This window comes from Entelurus aequoreus, linkage group LG04 (genome assembly GCF_033978785.1).
Source record: "Entelurus aequoreus isolate RoL-2023_Sb linkage group LG04, RoL_Eaeq_v1.1, whole genome shotgun sequence".
Taxonomy (NCBI): Eukaryota; Metazoa; Chordata; class Actinopteri; order Syngnathiformes; family Syngnathidae; genus Entelurus; species Entelurus aequoreus.
In genome coordinates, this window is record NC_084734.1 from 75446038 (window position 1) to 75460409 (window position 14372).

Here is a 14372-nt window from a genome sequence, read left to right on the forward strand (position 1 = left end):
TTTTGAACACCGACTTTTTGCAGTGTAGACTAACGCGTTACTCAGTAACGCGCTACCGGCATCAGTGATCCCTAGTTAGAGTCTGAGTCTGCAACTAGACGTGACATCACGTGCATCCCAGGTACTGAAAAGCGGCAGTGTTGGATTTTATGTGAATCGGTTCTAAGTAGGACTGGTGGGATTCGATCGGTGCCAAAAAAGTACCGGATTCGGTGCCCATCCCTAGGCATGTTAGAAATTTAGTTTATGGATTGCATAAGTATGAATGTTGTCTTGTTTTTAGCGTGGATTAGAAAATGCTTCTTTTCTTAGCGTAACGTGCATCTATTATACGATCTATGGAGAAATGGGGTAACTTTTTGCCCAACATATACCATATGTGCATTAATATAGTGACATATTACTAGAGATGTCCGATAATATCGGTCTGCCGCTATTATCGGCCGATAAATGCGTTAAAATGTAATATCGGAAATTATCGGTATCGTTTTTTTTATTATCAGTATCGGGTATTTTTAAATTTTATTTTTTATTTTTATTAAATCCACATAAAAAACACAAGATACACTTACAATTAGTGCACCAACCCAAAAAACCTCCCTCCCCCATTTACACTCATTCACACTCATTCACACAAAAGGGTTGTTTCTTTCTGTTATTAATATTCTGGTTCCTACATTATATATCAATATAGATCAATACAGTCTGCAAGGGATACAGTCCGTAAGCACACATGATTGTGCGTGCTGCTGGTCCACTAATAATACTAACCTTTAACAGTTAATTTTACAAATTTTCATTAATTACTAGTTTCTATGTAACTGTTTTTATATTGTTTTACTTTCTTTTTTATTCAAGAAAATGTTTTTAATTTATTTATCTTATTTTATTTGATTCATTTTTTTAAAAAGTACCTTATCTTCACCATACCTGGTTGTCCAAATTAGGCATAATAATGTGTTAATTCCACGACTGTATACATCGGTTGATATCGGTATCGGTTGATATCGGTATCAGTAATTAAAGAGTTGGACAATATCGGCATATCGGATATCGGCAAAAAGCCATTATCGGACATCCCTACATATTACCATACCAACCTTGAGACCTCCGAATTCGGGAGATGGGCGGGGTTGGGGGGCCAGGGTTTGGTGGTAGCGGGGGGGGGGGGGGGGGGGGTGTATATTGTAACGTCCCGGAAGAGTTAGTGCTGCAAGGGCTTCTGGGTATTTGTTCTGTTGTGTTTATGTTGTGTTAAGGCGCGGATGTTCTCCCAAAATGTGTTTGTCATTCTTGTTTGGTGTGGGTTCACAGTGTGGCACATATTTGTAACAGTGTCAAAGTTGTTTATACGGCTACCCTCAGTGTGACCTGTATGGCTGTTGATCAAGTATTCCTTGGATTAAAACGTGTATGTGTGTGTGTGTGTGTAAAAGCCGCATATATTATGCGACTGGGACGGCACGCTGTTTGTATGGAGGAAAAGCGGACGTGACGACAGAATGTAGAAGACGCTAAAGGCAGTGCCTTTAAGGCAGGTTGTCCGGGCGGAAATCGGGAGAAATTTGGGAAAATGGTTGCCCTGGGAGATTTTCGGGAGGGGCACTGAAATTCTGGAGTCTCCCGGAAAATTCGGGAGGGTTGGCAAGTATGCATATTACATGTACAATAGTGTGTATATTATATTTAAAATTAGAGCACGTTAAAAACGGAGAAGAATGTTGTTCTAAAGGCTTGTGTGTACCATAAGGCCAAATTGAGCAAAATTAAACATTTGTAAGTAAATAACTTCATGTTTTGTCGTTAAATAAGGTTTAAAACATTAGCTAATGTTACAATTTGTATAAAATGTCTGGAACTACATTTGTGTATGTCGCACACGTTACGTGTGTGTACGTGTATGAGGCAGCCGTGTTTGACACTCCAGTCTTCCACTATACACTAATAATAGCTTTATTAATCATTACATGGCTGTAGAGATAACAAGCTGTGAGCATAATGACATTTGTGAAATTGTATTGGCAGTGCGGGTAAATATAATAGAGTAAGTGTCAAGATGTGGACTATGGCGGGTTTGTTTTTCCGAAATGCAATAAAAGTTGGAGCGGACATGGCTTGAAGGTAAGGACATATTTATTTGTTACTATAACAAAAAGAACAAACTAAAGGCGCGCACAAGGCGGAGGTACAAACTTGACTATGAAACAAAAACTTGCACGTGGGCAAAAAACTAAGGACATGAACAAAAGTCGCTAACTGTGGCATGAATAGAAAAAACTTACTTGACAAGGCATGAAGTGCGCAGAGGTGAACAGAGTGATGTCGCCAGAAAGACCAACAGGAAATGACAGATTTAAATAGTGACATGATCAGTGAGAACAGGTGCGTGGACTCAAAACGTGAAACAGGTGCGTGACATGACAGGTGAAAACTAATGGGTGACCATGGAAACCAAACAAGGAAGTGAAACCAGGAACTAAAAAAAGAGTCCAAAAACCAAGCAGCACATGGCCAAAACAAAAACATGATAAACAGACATGACAGTAAGATACTGTACATGGACGCTGTTATCTTCGGATAAAAAAATACATATTTTTATGTATTCACATTTTACTTATTAGCAATGTAACATATAAACATGAGAAAAATAGTGATTATTTTTTAAAATTGTGATACATATCAGTACTTGTTATATGATCGGCCAGCTCTAAGCACATTTCTGTAAAATTCAATCAATATTGGTTAAAAACATGGCTGCCATCAAGTAAAACATCTTAGCAGGGTGTCAGTTAAATAATTATTCAAAAGTCAATGACTGTCTAAAGAAGATAGTTGTTGACGTACCCAACAATATCCATTTAATTTTGCCAAAGACATAACGAGAATAACAGTCACAACTTTTTGTTGAAATATCAGCTTTGATTCTTCCTACTCCTTTTCAGATATGTTGAAATGTGCAAATGTAACCACAAGATGTTCCTTAATGGATCTTTTAAAACATGTCTAAAACAAATTAATCATAACCATAACCATATTTTTCTTTCATTCGTGCATATTTTTAATGGGTGCCTTTTTTGATAATATTGATTGTTTGCTGAAAGGGGGATGAAAGAACGGCTGACAAGTCTACTGCGGAAGGAGAAATGACCTTTAGTCCTCTGCTGGCACTTTGAATGTGTGTAGCAGTTCTTTTCATACCCTTCTTTATCTGTTTTAATTGATTTTGACATGAACACAAATCTGCTTTTGCAAAAACATCCCCGTGATAATGATGAGGCTCCCAATACTACAACTACAATGTCAACATAAACGGACAGATTTCACATCGACATTGTGTGTCGACAAAAGTGTTCTAACATGTTCAGTATGTTGTTGCCATCTTAAGTGGAGACTTTGTATGAAATAATAGCGACACTTGATGATCCTGTCGACTTAGATCAGGGGTGTCCAAAGTGCGGCCCGGGGGCCATTTGCGGCCCGCAGCTAATTGTTTACCGGCCCGCCACACATTCTGCAAAAATTGCAAAATTGATAATATTGCAAAAATTAAAAAAAACATTTTAAAAAAGTGGAATGAGGTGAAATCTAACAAGAAAAAGTTGCAATGTTGACACAAAGCTGCCATGCAGGCTGTTTTTTTTCTTTTGTCTTTGTTTCTTTTTCTTTTTTTTGCCATTGCTAAAAAAAAAAAAAAAAGACTAAAAATCTATGTTATAATGAATTATTAGTTAAAAAATATCACTTTAAAATGTTTTATGTGGAAAAAATATTGCATATATTGTGTGGTTGCCATATAAAAACATCAAAGTTTAATTCGACAGAAGAGCATAAAACAAACAAAATAATAGTTCAAACGTAAAATCGACAGATATATCTGAAGTTGATCTCGTAATTTAAGTGTTAAAAGTAAAAAAAAACTAATACAAATGTATCACTCTATGAGTGGGGGACCTTTTGGATCCCAAATATATTTAGTAGGATTTTATTTAACTTTTCACTGTGATTACTCAAAAATATTAAAGAATTAAAATCAGTGGTGTCCTGCATTATTGATCTTTTAAGGCTCTAATTACTAAATACTGCATATTTCAGTTTTACTATAAAAAACAAAGTTGTCTTTGAAAGAAAACCTTTTTTTTTTAAACTTTATATCAACCTCAAGTTGATATAGAGATTTACTGTAAGCGTTAAATTAAAAAAAATAAAAATAATTTGACTTATTTTTAACAGTTTAATGACTGAGACCCTTTATAGTCCCTGGGAGCCCTAAAAGTAAATAAAAAAAAATCCATATATTTTGTTAAGGTTTGAAAATGGTTGGGGGTGGGGCAGGGGACGTGGTTAAGAGGGGAGGAGTATATTTACAGCTAGAATTCACCAACTCGAGTATTTCATATATATATATATATATATATATATATATATATATATATATATATATATATATATATATATATATATATATATATATATATATATATATATATATATATATATATATATATATATATGTATGAAATACTTGACTTTCAGTGAATTCTAGCTATATATATATATATATATATATATATATATATATATATATATATATATATATATATATATATATATATATATATATATATATATATATTTTATTATACATATAAATAAAATAAATACTTGAATTTCAGTGTCCCGGAGGCTATCCAGTAGATGGCAGTATTGTCCTGTTTAAGAGTGTCACAACACTGCTGTTTACGGCAGACAAACTGCTTTACGGTAGACGGAAACGTGACTGCTGTTGTTGTGTGTTGTTACGGCGCTGGGAGGACGTTAATGAAACTGCCTAACAATAAACCCACATAAGAAAACAAGAACTCGCCCTCGATCATTCTACAGTTACAGTATAACGTGATTGGGCAGGCACGCTGTTTATATTGTGGGAAAGCGGACGTGAAAACAGACTGTCGCCGCTGTCCCCACTCAGGTCTGCATGGAGCTGGAGGGGGCGTGGCCTCCAGCTCCGGTTGAATTCCGGGAGATTTTCGGGAGAAAATTTCTTCCGGGAGGTTTTCGGGAGAGGCGCTGAATTCCGGGAGTCTCCCGGAAAATCCGGGAGGGTTGGCAAGTATGGGCATAGCAAGTCAGTGATGTACTGAGTGGCCCCACCATGCAACGCACGGAATGTCAGAACTAAAATCTTAAACTCAATGCGGAATTTAACTGGAAGCCAATGAAGACTGGATAAAACGGGGGTGATATGGGCTGCTCTGGGTGCACCGGTCAAAAGTCTGGCAGCCGCATTTTGTTCAGTCTGAAGTCTCTTTAGCGTCGACTTGTTGAAGAGAGTGAAAAGAGAATTGCAATAGTCAATACGAGACGAAATGAACGCGTGAATAATCATTTCGAGATCCAATTTTGACAACAAATTTCTCACTTTAGAAATATTTCTGAGATGATAAAAACAGTTTTTGGTCAGTGACCCTCCAAAGACATGGACTGATCCAACACAACCCCAAGGTTTCTGAGGCTGCTTTTAAAGGCCTACTGAAATGAATTTTTTTTATTTAAACGGGGATAGCAGATCCATTCTATGTGTCATACTTGATCATTTCGCGATATTGGCATATTTTTGCTGAAAGGATTTAGTAGAGAACATCAACGATAAAGTTCGCAACTTTTGGTCGCTGATTAAAAAAGCCTTGCCTGTACCGGAAGTAGCGTGACGTCACAGGTTGAAGGGCTCCTCACATTTCCCCATTGTTTACACCAGCAGCGAGAGCGATTCGGACAGAGAAAGCGACGATTACCCCATTAATTTGAGCGAGGATAAAAGATTTGTGGATGAGGAACGTGAGAGTGAAGGACTAGAGTGCAGTGCAGGACGTATCTTTTTTCGCTCTGACCGTAACTTAGGTAAAAGGGCTCATTGGATTCCACACTCTCTCCTTTTTCTATTGTGGATCACGGATTTGTATTTTAAACCATGTCGGATACTATATCCTCTTGAAAATGAGAGTCGAGAAAGCGAAATGGACATTCACAGTGACTTTTATCTCCACGACAATACATCGGTGAAGCACTTTAGCTACGGAGCTAATGTGATAGCATCGTGCTTAAATGCAGATAGAAACAAAATAAATAAGCCCCTGACTGGAAGGATAGACAGAAGATCAACAATACTACTATCAGGAGACACCGAACCAAACACTGGACCTGTAACCACACGGTTAATGCTGTGCCGCCTGTCGAAGCCTAGCAATGCTGTTGCTAAGGACGCCATTGAAGCTAACTTAGCTACGGGACCTCGTCAGAGCTATGATAAAAACATTAGCGCTCCACCTACGCCAGCCCTCATCTGCTCATTAACACCCGTGCTCACCTGCGTTCCAGCGATCGACGGCGCGACGAAAGACTTCACCTGATCATCGATGCGGTCGGCGGCTAGCGTCGGATAGCGCGTCTGCTATCCAAGTCAAAGTCCTCCTGGTTGTGTTGCTGCAGCCAACCGCTAATACACCGATCCCACCTACAGCTTTCTTCTTTGCAGTCTTCATTGTTCATTAAACAAATTGCAAAAGATTCACCAACACAGATGTCCAGAATACTGTGGAATTTTGCGATGAAAACAGAGCTGTTTGTATTGGGATACAATGTGTCCGAATACTTCCGTTTCAACCATCGACGTCACGTGCAAACGTCATCATACATAGACGTTTTCAACCGGAAGTTTCGCGGGAAATTTAAAATTGCACTTTATAAGTTAACCCGGCCGTATTGGCACGTGTTGCAATGTTAAGATTTCATCATTGATATATAAACTATCAGACTGCGTGGTCGGTAGTAGTGGCTTTCAGTAGGCCTTTAACAGACGCACCCAGAGCACCAAGGGAGTTCTTGATCAGGGGGATCTTTTTATCGGGAGCAATTATCAGAGTTTTTGTTTTGTTTGAATTCATCTGGAGGAAATTTGAGGACAACCCGTTTTTAATACAGGATACGCACTCCAAAAACTCAGATAAAAAGTGAAACTCTGAATCATTGAAGGAGCATAACAGTGATGTGTCCTAGTGAGACTTCTCCTTATGACTCAGGGAAAGGCTAATGCCTTGAAAAGTAAAACAGGGTAAGGAAGCAAAAGTGTTTATGGCCAGCAAGTGTGATTTATGCAATTTAAGGCTTGTGCTATTTACATAATGCAATATGGAATAATTTGCATGTTTAAGGTGAAAGCTGCTGGTGGGGGATGATAAAGCAGAAACTTCATTTCCTTCAAGTGAGTGACTTGAGTGTTCATTTATGTTGAAGTTGGCACTCTGACTAAACATTCTGCACGTACTACACACCTGGTAGCCGGCTAGCAGCTTGCTCCTCCAGTGGGCTTGGGGCATGTCGTGGATGGACAGGCGCAGGTTGTGGTAGCTGTCTTTGAAGAGCAGCATGTGAGGCTCGTCAATCAGCCGACCCCCGAGCTGCCTCTCCATCTGCATCACCTCCTGATGGGGGGGGGGGGGGGGAGAGGCATGTTTACCAGCGCCGAGGAGAAACACACAACTGCACTTTTTCAAACATGACTAAGTGAACAAAAGGGAGAACCGGTAAATATGAGGCTTGTCGTCATTCCCGCTGAGAGACGCACACACGACACAACGGCACGTCTTAAAAGGATAGAAGCTCGGCATGCGGCCACAGCGGGCAACACCCACTTGTCTGCACAACGCTTTGATGTCGCCACAAGGTTGATTGTGTGTGTGTGTGTGTGCGCTTCCAGCATTAGCATGCGAACACAGCAGCCACACAGGACTTCATGGCTGTGACGAGCGCACAAGCCATTAGTCAACAGCTCATTGTTGCCGCATGGCGAAGCGCCTTCATTCCAGTTTTGCTTTCGTGCCAGGACAAGATTTGTAGAGACATGCTTAATAATTTCATCTCCGCGGGGTTTCTTCGGGCCGCCGTTTGTTGCCATCAAAATGACCATCTGGAACCAGGTGATGGATTCCGACAGCTCGTCCACTCGTCAAAGTCAGAGGCATCGAGTCTGGAAGAAGCCAACGCTTGTTTCGGTAATTGGAGACTCCACCTAGGACAGGGGTCGGCAACCCAAAATGTTGAAAGAGCCACATTGGACCAAAAATACAAAAACAAATCTGTCTGGAGCCGCAACAAATTAGAAGCCATATTACAAACAGATAGTGTGTCATGATATATACATTGAATTAAGATGACTTAAAGGAAACTAAATGAGCTCAAATATACCTACAAATGAGGCATAATGATGCAATATGTACATATAGCTAGCCTAAATAGCATGTTAGCATCGATTAGCTTGCAGTCATGCAGTGACCAAATATGTCTGATTAGCACTCCACACAAGTCAATAACATCAACAAAACTCACCTTTGTGTATTCACGCACAACGTTAAAAGTTTGGCGGACAAAATGAGACAGAAAAAGAAGTGGCATAAAACACGTCCTAGAAAGTCGGAGAAAGTTATACATTGTAAACAAACTAAGGTGAGTTCAAGGACCGCCAAAATTAGTAGGACAAAACGGCGCTCGCCAAATACTCGAATCAGTGAAGCATGTTTAATACAAACAGTGTGATTTATAACAATTAGGGAGGTTTGTGTCATGTTTGTCCTCCTGCAGTAACCATATTAAAACAAAAAATATATATTTTTTCCCCTCATCTTTTTTCCATTTTTCATACATTTTTGAAAAAGCTTCAGAGAGCCACGAGGGCGGCGCTAAAGAGCCTCATGCGGCTCTAGAGCCGCGGGTTGCCGACCCCTGACCTAGGAAGTCAGCTGAAGTCCACAATTATTCATTTTATAATTAGACGTTTTATGATCGATGTCAGGCAGCAGAGGTCAATCATGCCAAAGACACACACCCGGTCATTCTCTGCCGTAAAAACCAGGCCAAAACATCTTTGTCATCTGTCATATCAACAACACCCGCTCGTTCTCTCTCTCTCTCTCGCACGCACCTCTCTCTCTCTCTCTCTCTCGCACCTCACACACACACGCGCGCTACCCACACACACACACACACACACACATGTCATAACATTAGGCACACCTGCTCAATCCAACACAAGAATTGCATTCATAATGTTCGGTGTTTGATTTTCGTAAGGTCTGACTTTTGTCAGTTATCGTACGGCCACACGACAAGCTTCTGTCCGTTTGCCTGCGGGTTATTCTGCCGACTTGCATGCCCGAGCAAAGAAGCCCCGTGTTTTGGTGACTCAGTCTTGTCGTAATATTGAAACACCGCACGAGTCCGACTGTGTTCACGACATGTCTTTTGTGAATCATTTTCACGTCATTGCCTGAGATAAATGAATAAATGAAATGAATGAAAAATGTGGCTGCTTAGCGTCACGAGGGCACCATTTGAAAAAAGAAAAGAAAAAAAAAAAGTGAAGTGCATTATATTTATATAGCACTTTTTCTCAGGAGAAGTGAATTGTGAAGTGACTACATTTATATAGCGCTTTTTCTCAAGTGACTCAAAGCGCTTTACATAGTGAAACCCAATATTACATTTAAACCAGTGTGGGTGGCACTGGGAGCAGGTGGGTAAAGTGTCTTGCCCAAGGACACAACGGCAGTGACTAGGATAGCGGAAGCGGGGATCGAACCTGCAACCCTCAAGTTGCTGGCACGGCCGTTCTACCAAACGAGCTGTACCGTCCCAAGAGAGACAATTAATTATCTACATTTTTAAAGGGGAACTGCATTTTTTTTTTTTAAATTGTGCCTATCGTTCATAATCATAATGAGAGACAAGAACACATCTTTTTTTGTGGGGGGATTTTAAGGATGATAAATAAGCTTGAAAGATGCGGCTAATAGGAGTCACCGTTGTAGCCTTCAAAGACCTCTAAAACTCCATCGACATTTTGTATACACACCGCAAGTCTACAGGTATATATCATGTAGTAACAGACATGTTCATAACAATATGTACCGTATTTTTCGGACTATAAGTCACAGTTTTTTTCATAGTTTGGCCGGGGGTGCGACTTATACTCAGGAGCGATTTATTTGTGAAATTATTAACACATTACCGTAAAATATCAAATAATATTATTTAGCTCATTCACGTAAGAGACTAGACGTATAAGATTTCATGGGATTTAGCGATTAGGAGTGACAGATTGTTTGGTAAACGTATAGCATGTTCTATATGTTATAGTTATTTGAATGACTCTTACCATAATATGTTACGTTAACATACCAAGCACGTTCTCAGTTGGTTATTTATGCCTCATATAACGTACACTTATTCAGTCTGTTGTTCACTATTCTTTATTTATTTTAAATTGCCTTTCAAATGTCTATTCTTGGTGTTGGGTTTTATCAAAGAAATTTCCCCCAAAAATGCGACTTATAGTAGTGCGACTTATATATGTTTTTTTTTCTTCTTTATTATGCATTTTCGGCCAGTGCGACTTATATTCCGGAGCGACTTATACTCCGAAAAATACGGTAATATGTTCAATATTTACCGTATTCGGGTCATTTTAATCATTTCCAGGACTGATTTCTTATGTGCGTTGATTTCCGTTTCCATAGCAACAAACATCTGACTTCCAGTGTGTTCTTACTTCCGGATACAAAACGCTTCTTCTAATCATGGCAGACTTGGTAAACAACGAAGACGACTAGTTTTGGAAAAATGAGGATTCACAACCTTAATGTTTGAATCGGAATTAATTGGAGGATGAACTACTGCTTCTAGAAGCCAGTACGAAGGAAGAGTGAAACGTTGGAGCAGACGGAAGCCGAGAGAGTGAGCTGAAAGGGAATCGAAGCTGCAAAATGTGAAATTTGAAGCCAAGCTATTTCGACGTAAATGGAGTGCTTACCCAAAATCAACAGGAAATGCCTCTGGCCAGCTCGACAAGACGAATAACTGTCCATCCAGGGCATGGGTGTCAAACTCTGGCCCGTGGGCCAAATTTGGCCCGCCGTGTAATTTCACTTGGCCCGTGAGGCGATATTAAATTAACACTAGAGCTAGTGTTGTGTCGTCCGCAAACGATTCGTTCGAACGAACAAATCTTTTGAGTGAACGTACTGAACCGAATCACTTAATGAACTGAATCGTTCCTTTCTCAGTTCAGTTGAGCTCTGCCGCGACCATGCCGGTATGAGTGGAACTGGCGCATTTCTGTGACTCACTGAACCCTCGACGTCGGCGAACGACGCAGCCAGCTACTCATCATGGGGGCGGGGGGAGGGACTGAGCGAACGATTCGTTCACCGCGGATTAACGACATCAGAATCAGAATCAGAATCAGAATAGTGTTATTGCCATTGTTTGAGAACGGGTTCACAAACTAGGAATTTTTCTTGGTGCAAACGTGCGACATAAAACACATATAACACATATTTGGTATAAAAAGAGCTGTGACTGAGCTATCAGATAGACTTAGAAGGGATTCAAGGAATTCAAGGAGCTGCTGTTAGGAGTTCTTGTTCATTTGCCTGATGGCCGAGGGGAAAAAACTGTTCAGGTGGCGGGAGGTGTGGGTCTGGATGGAGCGTAGTCTCCTGCCTGAGGGGAGAGGGGAGAATAGTGTGTGTCCAGGGTGAGAAGAGTCAGCTGTGATCCGACCCACACGCCTCCTGGTCCTGGAGGAGAACAAGTCCTGGAGGGATGGGAGCTTGCAGCCAATCACCTTCTCAGCAGCACGTACGATGCGTTGCAGTCTATTCTTATCCTGGACTGTGGCGCCGGGGAACCACACTGTGATGGATGGAGGATCAGGATGGACTCTATGATGGCTGAGTAAAACTGCACCAGCATCTCGGTCGGCACCTTAAGTTTCCTCAGCTGCCGCAGGAAGTACATCCTCTGCTGGGCCTTCTTGGTGAGGGAGCTGATGGTCAGCTCCCACTTGAGGTCCTGGGTGATGATGGTGCCCAAGAAACGTAAGGAGTCCACAATGGGGACGGGGGTGGGAGAGTCAATCAGGGTGAGGGGGGATGGTGGGGCTGTGACTTTCCTGAAGTCCATGATCATCTCCACTGTTTTCTGGGCGTTCAGCTCCAGGTTGTTGAGGCTGCACCAGGACGTCAGCCGGTCCACCTCTCTCCTGTAGGCGGACTCATCGCCATTCGAGATGAGCCCGATGAGGGTGGTGTCGTCCGCAAACTATGACATGAATCACTCAGTGAACGACAACGCTCTCGCTCTCTGCTCTGCTTGCCCCAATGCCGCGAGTGATTCTCCTCCCGTCGCGGGGATATGTTTCATGCCATTGGCATCCGTTCTCCATTCATTCTCCAAGCTATCGGCTAATGTTGACTCAAGCCACATGAAAACAAACACACACACGCGCCCCGTCCCCATTATCTCAACACATAAAGTTATAGCGTCCCGGAAGAGTTAGTGCTGCAAAGGGTTCTGGGTATTTGTTCTGTTGTGTTTATGTTGTGTTACGGTGCGGATGTTCTCCCGAAATGTGTGTGTTATTCTTGTTTGGTGTGGGTTCAGTGTGGCGTATATTTGTAACAGTGTTAACGTTGTTTATACGGTCACCCTCAGTGTGACCTGTATCGCTGTTCAAGTATGCATGGCATTCACTTGTGTGTGCGTGCAGAAGCCGCACATATTATGTGACTGGGCCAGCACTCGTTGGACTGGATGAAAAGCGGCCGTGAGGGACACTGAAATTTGTGAGTCTCCCGGGAGGGTTGGCAAGTATGAGAATTAGCGGTGAATGCGGTGTTACCGCGGCACCGCCGGCCAGCTCTAGTGTTAATTTGATATCGCCTCAAGGGCCAAGTGAAATTACACGGCGGGCCAAATTGTAGCTGCGTTTTCATCACCTCTAGGAATACACAAAACCTAAATATCGCAATGAGAAGCTTGTAGAAACACCCATTATTCGAAAAACCTCTCAAATAACGCTAAAACATTTTTACGCCCTCGGACGTTTCTATATTTAAGTTAAAGTTAAAGTACCAATGATTGTCACACACACACTAGGTGTGGCGAAATTATTCTTTGAAGTGTGTAGCAAAGGCATGATGGAAACACTTTTTTTTTTTTTTGCATTTACAGGTCACAGATACACCAGACATGAGGTGTCCCTGAATTCCTGTTTACAATTCTCTCCCCGAAAAACCTTTAACCATGACCGCTGCCATACAAAAAGACATAGCCTTTGAGCGAACACCTGCTGCCTTCGTCTTCTATTGACAACCACGGCAACAGCAGCGGCTGCAATTGTAGTCACAGCTCCAAAACCACAGAATCGCAAAGCGCCCATTCTCTTAGTGGAGTCTCGCGGTACGAGATTTTACGCGGATTACAATGGGATGGATGGACCCAAAACACCCTTGAATGGAAACACCAACAAGTTGCACTTGGTCAAAATTTTGGAAATATCGCTTTTATTTTGGAAAATAAAACACAATGAAAACGCAGCTAATTAATTGAATGTCTCAGAGTAAAAACAACTGCACACTTAGACAATATAAAGTGTAAATATGTTGTAAATATATATTAGGGCTGCAATTAACCACTCATTTTGATAGTCGACTAGTCATTGACTATCTTAGCGCTTTATTCGACTAGTCAGCGTACACATATTTATTGGCTCAAATTTTTCCATCGACTTTTAAATGCAACTTGAATTATGTAGGCATTTGCTTACGAACAACAAAGATGACTACCGTATTTTTCGGACTATAAGTCGCAGTTTTTTTCATGGTTTGGCCGGGGGTGCGACTTATACTAAGGAGCAACTTGTGTGTGAAATTATTAACACATTACCGTAAAATATCAAATAATATAATTTAGCTCATTCACGTAAGAGACTAGACGTATAAGATTTCATGGGATTTAGCGATTAGGAGTGACAGATTGTTTGGTAAACATATAGCATGTTCTATATGTTATAGTTATTTGAATGACTCTTACCATAATATGTTACGTTAACATACCAGGCACGTTCTCAGTTGGTTATTTATGCGTCATATAACGTACACTTATTCAGCCTGTTGTTCACTATTCTTTATTTATTTTAAATTGCCTTTCAAATGTCTATTCTTGGTGTTGGCTTTTATCAAATAAATTTCCCCCAAAAATGCGACTTACGATATACTCCAGTGCGACTTATATATGTTTTTTCCTTCTTTATTATGCATTTTCGGCCGGTGAGACTTATACTCCGGAGCGATTTATACTCCGAAAAATACAGTAGGCATTTGCTTACGAACAACAAAGATGACTAATTCATTCATAAATATTTATTCATACTGTAACAGTGCTGCTCATTCAGCTGTTACAAAAATTTAAATGACTATTACATGTGGTGCTGAATTTCCCCCAGGGATCAATAAAGTACTTTCTATTCTATTCTATTC

At 40.8% G+C, this 14372-nt stretch overlaps 1 protein-coding gene across 3 annotated transcripts in view; it reads right to left on the reverse strand.

Moving 5' to 3' along the window:
* unc5a (unc-5 netrin receptor A) overlaps positions 1 to 14372 on the reverse strand; it is a 533124-nt gene that overhangs the window by 27310 nt on the left and 491442 nt on the right. For all 3 annotated transcript variants that reach the window (XM_062045710.1, XM_062045709.1, XM_062045708.1), the window contains one exon: positions 7329 to 7478. In XM_062045710.1, coding sequence (XP_061901694.1) covers positions 7329 to 7478 — 150 coding nt within the window. The remainder of the gene's footprint in view (positions 1 to 7328; positions 7479 to 14372) is intronic.